The 12,515-nt window shown below is 38.0% G+C and overlaps 1 protein-coding gene across 6 annotated transcripts in view; it reads left to right on the top strand.

The window, feature by feature from the left end:
* The window catches only part of APBB2 (amyloid beta precursor protein binding family B member 2), a 374,634-nt gene that overhangs the window by 300,824 nt on the left and 61,295 nt on the right, over nt 1–12,515 (top strand). For all 6 annotated transcript variants that reach the window (XM_051964457.1, XM_051964459.1, XM_051964460.1 and 3 more), the window contains one exon: nt 1,693–1,820. In XM_051964457.1, coding sequence (XP_051820417.1) covers nt 1,693–1,820 — 128 coding nt within the window. The remainder of the gene's footprint in view (nt 1–1,692; nt 1,821–12,515) is intronic.

The following is a 12,515-nucleotide window of genomic DNA, read 5'->3' as shown; positions in this document are numbered from 1 at the left end:
ATTTTCTTCACTAGAATTTTTATATTGTTATTGCACGTTCACTATATATCATTCCTCTCTTCTGAAAGAGGGATAATAGTCCTTGTGTTACCTTGTTACCGTAGCAGATTTGTTATGGAAAGCAGCCGCCCCTCATTGTTGTGAGGGCTCTCCCTCACTCTGCTTTCTGATCGTCTTCCAGAACTTCATAAAGTGCTTTGTCAGTCTGAACTGTTCCCAGTGGGGCAAACTTGTACCTTCGCATCCTTCTCGCTCATTTGTGAGTTTGCTCAGGACCAAGCACGTTCTGCATGTTTCTTCTGGCACTTAATAACTATCTGCATAATCATTACACAGATAGCAGTTGAATCAAAGGCAGACCATCCAACACTGGACTTGTAATAAGGGGCAATTGCAGAAATCCTGAAATTGGAGTCCAAGAGCCTCTTTTCAAACATGACCTCTGCAGCTTAAGTACCCATGTAACCTTGGGCAGTGAATTCACTTCATCTCCCTTGGTCTCATTTTTCTGGGTTATCAGCGGTTGGACTAGCTCCTTCCTTTTCTTTTTTACTTTTAATAATATTTTATTTTTCCAAATACATGCAAAGATAGTTTTCAATATTCAGCTTTGCAAAATCTTGTGTTCCAAATTTCTCTCCCAGCCTTCCCAAGGGAGCAAGCAGTCCAGTATAGGTTAAACATGTGCAATTCTTCTAAATGCATTTCTGTAGCCATCAAGCTATGAGAAAAATCCCATTAAAAATGGGGGGAAAGAACGCAAGAAAGAAAAAAACAAGCAAACAATAACAACAAAAAGGCTGAAAATACTAGGCTTTGGTCCACATTCAGACTAGCTCTTTTCTCAGGGCTTTTGATTCTTCCCTTCCAACTCCCTTTATCTTGCACATCCAGTTCCTTGTCCAGTCATGTCTTCCTTCTCTTGAATCCCATTTTCTTTTCTCTTTCTATTATTAACAGCATAGGACAAGCACTCATTACCATCCACCTTAACCTTTAGCCTCCTAATTGATCTTCCATTTCCTTCATTAATCCATCCCTCAAACTTTCCTCTGTCTTGTCATCCTTCAGGGCCTCTGTTACCTCCCGAAAATCATTCACACTCACTATTTGAAGCCCTTGGAATATTAGCATTAAATTGAAAGCACTCTCTAATCTTCCTCTCGCCCTAGACATTTTTCATACAGTTCTCATATGTACCCTTTAACCCGATGAACGACTGGATCCCCTCTATTCATCGCCCATATTTTCCCACTCTGCCGTCTTTTCTCTTCCTATCCCCTTTGCCCGAGATGCTATTACTTCACTCTCTACTTTTTGAATTCCAAGCTTTGAAGTGAAACACAAATGCCTCTTCTGCCAGAAATAAATTTTTGTTCCCTGCACTTGGGCATCAAACAGAATTGTGATTGTCTATTATGTATCATCTTGTTATAAAATTTTTTGGTCATATTTAATTTCAATGATGGTCAGGGACTGTTATTTACTTAAGTCTGATTTAAACTATATCTCTTTCAGCACCTAGCTCAGCACTCTATTCAAACTGGGTCCTTCAAAAATGATTATTCTCTGCTTTTAGAATAAACTTGACTATTTTTTGCAGAATTATTACAAAATAACTCCTCTCCCAGAAACTCCTCTAGTTGTCCAGGAAGCATAAAGTTCACATCTTGCTTTCTCATTGAATTCTAGGGGAAAGACATGTATCTCATTCTGGAGAATGACATGCTAAATCTGGTTGACCCCATGGACCGCACTGTCCTTCATTCTCAACCCATCGTGAGCATCCGTGTATGGGGCGTGGGCCGAGACAATGGCCGGTGAGTTATGCAAACTGTTCCTTTATTATTTTGAGTCTAGCACTGACTTCTGATTTATACCAGTCATCACTGTACTTAGTGCCATTGGTGTGGGGTTGGTTTTTTTTTTTTTTAATAAATAAATTTTGTTCCTATATCTGCACTCACTAAATGAAATCTGGGGATATTCTGAGTTTACAATCTTTAAAAATAAAAAGCACTTTCTAATCTTTATGGGCAAGTGTGCATGTGTATAGACATACCTGCATGCATACACATGTATATATAAATATGTCATACATATATCATTATACAGAAATACAGGTACATTTATATGCATATATGTACATACATGCATAAACACTTCCCTGCCTGATGAATCTTCTAGGCTTTTCACTTTCCAGGTCAAAAACTCATTCAGTGTTCTATGTTCCTGTTCTACAAATTCTCCTCTTATCTGGATCCACAATGCAGGCCCAGTTCCAGGCTGATCCATACTTTCTCGAGAACCCTTTCTTTTCCTCCCTTCCCTTTTCTGTAATTCTTCTTTTATTCTTTATTAGTATAATATTATTATTATTATATTCCAATTATTATTATCATCATTATTATAATCCAATGAGGGGGCTTGAAAATAGGAGTTCGTGTAATATGGAGTCATAGTTCTTGTGTCTGTAAATATTATGTTTTAATAAACATGTAAATTATGTTTTAATAAACTTGTAAATTATGTTTTAATAAGCATAATGAGGTAGAGATTAAATGGATACTTTCAATTAAAAATTTGTATGCTATCAGTTTGTATTCCCAAATCTTCATATTCTAATTTCTCTGCCAAAAATTCTTTTCAATGTGTATTTCTGAACAAAATCTACCATAATCTATTTTTTTCAGCTTGAATATAAGTTCCCTTATCTTAACTCGAGTTTGGGTTTTTCTGGTTACTTTTAAAAAAAAAAAAATTTGGACTAACTTTCTATATTCCCTAATATAATATCCCAGTGATCAAAGAATTAGCATAGAATTCAATAAGTAATGTGAAAGATATTTAATTTACTTTATTCTTTGTTTTGGAAGGCCTTTCCAGGTTGTCTCAGGGATGTCACTGATAGTCTGAGAATGACCACTGTGATGTGGATGTAAATCTGTGTCAGTCCCTGGTGCTTGAGAGAGGGTGTTTTAGCTAATGTCCTATGGAATAGACAAAGGACCAAGGCTCCCATTCTTGACCTTCTTTTGTCATTTTAGAAGGAATTAATCCCAGCTTTTGGCCCTTCTCACAGTCACGCTGGCCATTGACATGAATAGATCTCTTGGCAGTGGGAGTTAGGGAGAGGTACAGTCCTCCAAATTATGGTCCTGAAGGAAGTGTGATGGGAGGAGAGAAATGCTCCGTGGAGGAGAGCCCCGAAATGCGCTCTCTGCCTGCTAATTAGGTAGATCTTCTTGGAGGGCTGATGGCTTCTTTGAACTGTCATGTGTGAACCGGGAAGCCGGCCAGGGATGTCGGGCACTTCAGACAAAAGTGAGCCGATTCCCCGGCAGGCTGCGGACTCACGCTCTCAGACTGGAGGATGTGGAGGGAGTTTAGTGATTTTATAAAGTGCCAATGTATTTTTTAGTATTTTCTAGCACAGACTTGACCTAAATGCTCTGCCTTCAATCATTCCATCCTCTCACACCTTGAAGTGGCTGCTCCTCAGGAGCATATATCATATGTCTATATTGATATTATATATCATATTTTTATTGCTATAGACATACCAATATAGAGAACATTCTATATTTCCAACTTTTGAAATTAGTTAGGAATTGATGACTGCAGCTTTGAAATGACTATCAAAGGAAGAGCTTTTGTTAGCTTCAGTCACAGGCTTGCAATTTCTAGTTATCGAAGATTTCTAATTTACTACAAAACAGGGAGAGGTTTTTAAATGGTAAAACGGCTTACTCCTGGAGCCAGATGGATTACTCTCCTTTTTGGTGATGAAGCACGAACGTGGGTCTGGGGAGGGTTCAGAGATCCTGCTGCTCTGTGGCTTGGAAGGGATTTTATTACCCAGAACCTCCATCTACAGGTGAATGGTTTTAGGCTTCTCCGGAGTGACATACTCTTTAGTCTCACCCAGTCCCTACAAATAAGTACACCGGTGGAAGTGGGAGTTGTTTTTGGAGGGTTCAGGAACTTGTACTTGAGAACAAAATTGAAACCTAAAGTTTCCAAGGGCTGCTAGAGCCAGCTTCAACTGTGAGCCACTAGGTAAATGTTCAGGGGGAGCACTTTTGCTTTGGAAATCAGTGAATGCTACAAATCTTGGTTTATTGTTCGGTCGAGTGTCTAGACTTAAGAAAGCGATGGCAACAAATGTTAATCACCCAGATTAAATTTAGAAGTGTGCCATGTATCATTTTCTGCTGGGTCGGTTGTTAAACATTTACCAGCACGCTGCCGCCAATAACTTTCCATACCGGCTGTCAGAATGCGGGATTTAAATGCTGGCAGCTCTTGGGCTGAGCCACCTTTTGAAGAAATGAATTAATAAGGAAGAAGCAGGAGAGAGGAAAGCAAGTTCTCTCTCCCTATTGGTCCCCTGAGCTTCGGACTCCCTAGAAGAATGTGTCTCTGAAATTACAGTGTTTTTAACTTCCTCTGCTTCCAGTTTTTATTTTTCTTTTAAGAGCAAATGTAATTTGAAATGCTGAAAAGGAAAGGGGTTTTAACTTTGCCATGAATAAAACATAAAAGTGTTTCATTTTGCTCGAGAAAATGAGCCCCATTTCCCATTTTCTTTAGTAGCTTTCCTTGCTGAGCAAATGGAGTATCTTTGGGGACTTCTTCATAGAATTAAAGGGAATAGTAAAATTCTGCTGTGCCCAGGGCTTGAAGGACAGAAAATCTTTGTCAAAATTCAGAACAGTTCCCTTAATAGCGTAGTTTCAAAATCAGCAAAGAAAGTTTAGTGTTGGCAGTTACTTCCTCCAAAGGAGTCTTGCGATCTTCATGGAAATTCTTTCCGTGGAGAGTCCCTGGGAATCCAGTGATCTCGGCGATCTTTCACTGGGAATGACGGGATCAGTTACAGGAGCTCCCAATGGGAAATGGTTGCTCGTTTTACATCTAGGTCCTGATGAGTGCAGCTAACCCATCTTGGGAAGTGGTCGTGTTATTTAAATTTACACTACATATTTCCATCGGGCTGGAACCAATTACCATATTTTACAGAAATGTAACTGCACGTAATGTGAATTAAAAACATGTTACCTCTAAATGGATTCATTATTCACACCAGTTAGGATTGAACTGTTGCTCCTTCATGTAAAAAACAAACCAACATCTACAAAAAGTCTATTCCTATATCATAAGAACGGTTAACAGAATAGCCATAATTATGACTAAATGAAATTTTGAAAACAGATGGACTAAGCTTGTTGAGTGAAACATGATACAAGAGTTTTATGCACACATAAGCTCCAAAATAAAAAAAAAAAAAACCTGTTCCCTTTTCATGTATTGGAGAGCATGGTCTGAGATCCTGGGTTCTTCTCCCTTCCTGACTCTGTTTATCCTTAAAGGAAAGAGGACCATGTTCGTATGACTTACTTTCTAGGACTGTTGAGTTCGGATGAGATGATCGATAAAAAGCGCGTCATTGGTTCAAGGTATCGCGTTAATTAAATCATTTCTGGAGCCAAATGATCACTGCTCTCGTGGGAACCGCTGGAGGCCGAGGGAATTAAAGGAGCATTGGACCTCTGTGAATTCTTATCACCCAGAGCCTGGCCGTGAGGCCTTACACCTCAGAGGGTGGTGACCTGTTTGAGAAAAGCAAGATCAGCTCCAGGCCGGTGAAGCACTCGGCAGTCTCCCTGGCTGCCTCGTGGATACCCTCCCTCCTGACCAACACACGCCATTACCTGAAAAGTGAGCCGGGAAAGCCCGTGGCTTGGAGGGAAGGTACCTCCCAAAGAAGGTACCTCAGCGACTGCGTGGAGCTTGGATCTGGCTCTTCTGTCCCTCGACACCGCTTTAACTTCATGGGAATATCTCATCAGATTAGTAGTGAAAGAGCACAGGCTGTAAAAACTCTGATGACAGGGATTTTATACATAGATGTCGTTGTAGAATTATGAAATCGAAATAGGGACAGAAAGGGAAAAGGTTTATTGGAAATTGAGACTTCGGTGCCTTTTTAAACTTACCACTGTTGACCCACAGGCCATTGAGCTCCTGAGGTGAGAAAATTTGATATTTGAAAATACATAAGCAGTCCTGTTGAACCAGTAAAATCTTATTCATTTGATCGTCACTAATTAAGATGCAGCCCTATCGTGAAGAAAGAATTTTCTAAGCAAACTAATAGTAGACACGTAGCTGCTGCCTAAAGACAGAAACTTTAATCTACAAAGAAATGTGTTGGTTTTACTTGAAAATATTATTTACAACAAAGGTTAAAAAAAAGAAAATATTGTTTACATATAAGCGAATTCTAGAAAGTTCAGCATTTCCTTTACTAAAGCAAGACCAGCCAGATAACCCTCTAAAATCCTTTGTGACTAACCACCTGAGTTCTCCTTGCCCCTAATCTGGAATATACAGCAGTACGGATGCCATCCATCGAAGGACTGGTCACTTTTCCCCCTGAGGCAATTGGGGTTAGGTGACTTGCCCCGGGTCACACAGCCAGGAAGTGGGAAGGGTCTGAGGCTGGATTTGAACTCGGGTCCTCCTGACTTCAGGGCTGGCCAGTTTTGCACACCCCACACACTCACCTGTGCTGTTCCTGAGCCTTGGAGCTCAGCCTGCTTTCTCCTTTGACATCCCGAAGGAGCTGGAGTTCTTTTACAAATATTTGCACTCGGCTTGGGCCTTTCCAGGCCCCTTGGAAAACGTCCAAAGTTAGCGACGTGCACAAAGAAAGTGCATTTTTAAGTGACTGTTGGGCTCCTCTCTGACTTTCAGTGTTTCTGTTTGTGTCTGGGGCACAGAGCTTGGGCTGATCCAGCCGCTTCCTCGTTTGACTGATTAATTAGAACGTGAGGGCTCAGATTTCAGATTCATTCCCTCCTCCCCTGCCTACCATCTGACCCTCTGCTCAGCCAACTATATAATTGGATGACTATGAATTATTGAAGAGACAGATTTTGAGAGTGTGACCCATAAAATAGTGATAAGAAAGATGCAGGTGACTTAATGGGCAAGTGAGAACTTTAGATGGAGGGTTCGTAGAAGAGCAGGATGGAACTCAGACTTGGACAGCCAACGTGGCTCTGCTGACCGCCACGGCTGCCCTCTTTGTCCACCCTGAGCTCTTCAGCTCTTGCTCTGAGAACAGAAATTTGTAGATTGTAATTCCAACCATGTCGTATCGAGCTGTAATTTTGTCAGGACGGGCTAAAAGTTTCAAGCAATCATCTGCACCAGTGAAATGTAAATGCTCTTTTTTTCTTTCCTTTTTTTCCTGTTGCTTTTAATCACTTTGGCCAAGACCCTAATTGCTCCTGTGCTTGTGAACTTGCTTTGTATATTGATAGAGCTTGTGTTATCAGGGATGAAAAGGTGGGGATAAGGGAGTCTTGAATCATTATCATGATATACGTCTCTAGATTGAGCAAATCTAAAAGTCATTACAATTTTTGCATTGCTCTTTTTGAGCTATATTTCTCCCCACTTTGGTGGGGTCTAAGTTTGGAAGTTGGAGGTTTCCTAATGGTACCTGGCCAGATGATTCTTTAAGCCATGCAATAATGAAAGATTGATGAAATACTGAGATCTGCTGATGAAAATTTAATCTTTGGATATGTCTGCTAGTTCACCTCGTGCAAAAAAAAAGAGTCTTCTGGGAGATAGCTATAATTCTCTCCATACGCTACACTATTATCTTGACCTCTAGAGTTAATTTCTTTTTAATGCACTCCTGTGATAAGCAAAGTCTTCAAAATTTACTTGACCATTTTGCTGACTTAAACCATGGTTATATTTTATATCTTTAAAAGTGACTTTCTTGTCTCCTATTAATCGTACTATGATGCTCCCTACTCCTTTTTTTAGGGGGGGCAGGGTTTGCATAGAATGACCTTTAAAGGATGACATTATAAGTCATTATCCAAGATCATTTCCCATGAGAAGACTATGAAACTTTTTAAACAGCGATCAGAGCTGCATTAAACTACCTGTTTAGGAAACTCTTCAAACATTTCCCTTAAATGGTGATTTCCATACCAGCATTTTCAGCACTCTTTCATGTATTCTCTTCCCCCATTAGGACATAAGATCCTTGAGAGCAGAGATTTTTTTGTTTGTATTTGTAAATCCAACACTTTTAACAATCTGCCTAATAGTAAGCATCTAAGAAATGATTAGGATGCCTTCCTTCCCTTCCTTCCTTCCTTCCCTCCCTCCCTCTCTTCCTTCCTTCCTAATTCCTGAAGAATTATCAGTCTGGTAAGAAAGGTAGTGATCATCACAAAGAGCAGGTTATGATTGTGCTGTAAGAAAAGATTCGAAAAACATCTAAGTCGAAAGACTTACATGAACTGATACAAAATAAAATGGGTAGATCCAGGAGAAAATTGTATATAGTACCAATAACATCATAAGATGATCAGTTGTGAATGACTTAGCTATTCTCAGCAGTTCAGTGATCCAAGACAATTCTATAGAATTTACAATTAAAAAAATGCTTTTAATCTCCAGAGAAATGATGAAGTCTGAATGCAGATTGAAGCAATACTTTAAAAAAAAAAACTTTATTTTTCTTGGATTTTTTTGATCTACATTTTCTTTTATAATGTGATTAATATGGAAATATATTTTCCATGGCTCCACATATATTACCTATAGCACAATGCTTGCATAAGAGAGTTTGGGGAGGAGGAATAGAATTTAGAAACCAATTTTTAGATGAATGTTGAAAATTGTAACTGGGGGAAAGCTGATACTAAATTTAAAATAAATACATATGTGTTTGTGGGTGTGGGTATGGTTGTGTAATAGGAAGAGGAAGGGGAGACCTTCTGATCACTGAGGTACACTCACAGCATTTTTTTTTTTTTTTTGCCATGCTCTGGGCCCAACCCTTTAATCATTGGAACACAAAACTCCTAGATGAAATAACACCTTCTCACAGCACTTGTTAGTGCTGACTCTATAATGGATCACTTTAGAGTATTAACTGGGACTGAGAGGTTGATTTGTCCATGGTCCCAAAACCTGAATGTGTCAGAGATGTGACTGGGACTCTAGTTTTCCAGACTATTAGGTACCGTACAGATTATACATTAACTTGACTTAGTATCCTCTTAACTGTCTCAAAATGGGAGAAATAACATCTGGATTTCTCAGGTCTAAAAATGATGGGAGATAAAAATATTGAAATAGAAATAATACTAGGGCATAGAAATGACTTATAGTAACATAATCACATCATTATTATCCAATAATATTTCTTGCAAATTTAGTTGTAGGTCTTTAGGTATTATTAATATACTGACATAATTATAAATATAAGAGCAACAGAGCATTAAATAATTGGTTTTTTTTCCTTTTTTATATAATTTATTTTATTTTATTATTCTTTTTTATTTAATTACTCTTATTTGGTCTAACATCCACTGAGAGATAAGGCAATTCTGTGTAGTCAATGAATCTACAGCAGGGAAATCCTTATACCTCTTCTGATCCTTTTCCCAGTCCCAGCTGACACACACCACAATAACAATAACAATGATTAAAAAAAAAAAAACCAACTGATTCAATTTCCAGAAAACTTGGATTTTTCTTCTTAACTTTTATTATTGCCATGAATTTGGGACTTGAAATCACATACTCTTTTTTAAACCATAAAGCACTGTGATTAAAGAGGAAAAAAATCATGCTCGAATTTGATTCTTGGTTACTATGCCTCTGCCGTGGGCTTGGATATAAAGGCCCCGTGGCTGACGTCCACCTGGCAGGCAATAATCAGGATGTGAGAGAGCTGGAGTGAAGGTGGGAGGATTTCTTACTGGGATCAATATTTTCACTCATATTTCTTTTTCCCTTTGGTCTCTTTTCTTAGAGAAGAAGAAAATAGATGAATGTTTTCCACCCTATCTCCCAATGGCACGAAGCCTTTGGATTCAGTTCTGGTTAGAAATACACCATTCTTTCCATCGCTTGTTTTATTTTCACTTAGGATTTACTCTCTTGGGGGCTGCCCTTCCCTCCTCCCAGGTGTAATCAGAGGGAAATGCACATTAGAAATGGCAGGAAAGATTTAAAGTCACGATCCCCGAATAAAGACTAAACCACTGACAGAAGGAAGATGCTGGTAAGAGAATTATGTATGCTTAGGCAGTGCAGAATCAGACATATGTTCCAAATATCAATAAGTAAACCAAATAGTTATTTTTAAAATGGAAACATTAAATCTCATAAATCTCACCAAGAGTCATTTAGGATATAAATAAAGGAAGGAAGAGTGGGTGAGAGACTAAGCTGCATTAATATACATGCTATGAAAATGCAATGAAGAAAAGGAAAAAAAAACAGGAAAAACTTGATTTAGTCTGACAATTTACATCCAAAACGGGATTTGGGCATAGGGGAGGGAGAAGGGTCAGTGTATCAAGAAGGAAGAAATATCTTGTACCTAGAAATTTTTAACAAGGTAAAAGGAAAAGGTTCAGATCATTATGAGAAAGTAGTCCAGTTTCTTGCAAGATTGAATAAACTGTCTCAGAGGAATCAGACATGCTAGCTATTAACACTCTTGAGTAATGTAGCCCAAACCAGATTATAATGTCATTGGAGAATTCCCAGTAAATATACCACAAAATATACATGAAATTGCTCCACAGGGATCCTCGTGTAAGGATTAGTGGCCTCCATTTTTTTCTCTTCTTTTTTTTTCTATTTTTTGATATTTTGAGTTCTGAATTTTTTCCCCTCCCTTCCCTAACTCACTGAAAAGGCAAATAATGTATCAATTATATATGTGAAATCATGCAAAACCTATTTTCATGCTAGCCATGTCACAAAAGAAGCTAGAATCATAAAGTGAGGAAATTATACTTCAATTTGCACTCAAAATTCATCGGTTCTGGACATGGCTCTTTTCAACAGCAAAGTGATTCAAGCCAGTTCCAATGGTCTTGTGATAGAGTCATCTGCATTCAGAGAGAGGACTGTAGGAACTGAGTGTGGATCACAACATAGTATTTTCATTCTGGTGGTTGTTATTCGCTTGTATTTTGTTTTCTTTCTCATCTTTTTCCTTTTTGATCTGATTTTTCTTGTTCAGCAAGATAAATATAGAAATATGTATAGAGGAATTGCTCATGTTTAACATATATTGGATTACTTGCTGTTAGGGGAGGGGATGAGAGGAAAGGAGGGAGAAAAAAATTTGAAGACAAGGTTTTGCAAGAGTGAATGTTGAAAACTATCCTTGCATATATTTTGAAAATAAAAAAGCTTTTAAATAAAAAGAATTTATCAGTTTCTCTCTGGAGTTGGATAGCATTTTTCATCAAGAAGCCTTTGCAATTGTCTTGGATCATTGTATTGATCAGAGTTGCTGAGTCTTTTCACAGATAATCAACATTACGATATTTCTGTTACTGTGTACAATGATTTCCTAGTTCTTTTCACTTCGCTTTGTATTGCTTCATATATATCTCCCTGTATATTTCTGAAATGAACCCTTTCATCATTTCTTATAGCCCAATAATAGTACTCCATGACAATCATATGACAAATCTTAAGTCGTTCTCCAACTGACAAGCATCTCCTAAATTTCCAATTCTTTGCTACCCTAAAAAGAACTGCTATAAATATTTCTGAACATAAGGATCCTTTTCCTTTTTCTTTCATCTTTTGGAGTACAGACCTAGTAGTGGTCTTTTTGGATATGTCCCAGTTTTATAACCCTTTGGGCATAGCTCCAAATTGTTCTCCAGAATGACTGGAAAAGTTCACAACTCTACCAACAGTTTATTAGTGTATTTTCCCTTATCTCATTTAACATTTATCATCTCTAATAGGTATGAGGTAGTATCTCAGGGTGATTTTGTATTTTTTAAATCAGTAGTGATTTAAAGAGTTTTTTTATGTGATTATAGATAGCTTTGATTTATTCTTCTCAAAACTTGCCTGTTAGAGAATTGTTCCTTCTTTCTAAATTTGACTTAGTTCCCTGAGAACTTAATGTGTTTGAGAAATACTTTTTCAAAGAAACTTCCTGAAAACGTTTTTGATGATATTTCATTATCCGTAGTACCATTTATATTCTTTCTCTGATTAAGTCTATTTTTGTTTTTGCTTTGTCTAAGATCATGATTCCTATCCTTGCCTTTTTTTTCACTTCAGTTGAAACATAATGCATTCTGCTCCAACTCTTTGTTTTAGCTCAGTATGTGCATCTTTCTGTTTCATATATGTCGCTTGTAAACAGCATATTGTTGGATTCTAGTTTCTAATTCATTCTTCTGCTTCTGTTTTATGGTTGACCTCATTTCATTCACTTTTTCAGTTACAATTATTAACTGTGTATTTTCCGCTATCCAGTTGGGTAGGTTATTCTTGGTCCTAGCTCCTTTGCCTTCTGGAATATTATATTCCAAGCCTTTGGATGAGAAGCTGCATTTGATCCTGACTGTGGCTCCGTGATATTTAAATGGTTTCTTTCTGACTTAGAATATTTTCTTTTTGACCTGGGAACTCTGGACTTTGGCTAT

This window comes from Antechinus flavipes, chromosome 6 (genome assembly GCF_016432865.1).
Source record: "Antechinus flavipes isolate AdamAnt ecotype Samford, QLD, Australia chromosome 6, AdamAnt_v2, whole genome shotgun sequence".
NCBI lineage: Eukaryota > Metazoa > Chordata > Mammalia > Dasyuromorphia > Dasyuridae > Antechinus > Antechinus flavipes.
The sequence above is the reverse complement of the archived record's forward strand: the minus strand, read 5'-3'. Positions and strand labels throughout refer to the sequence as shown.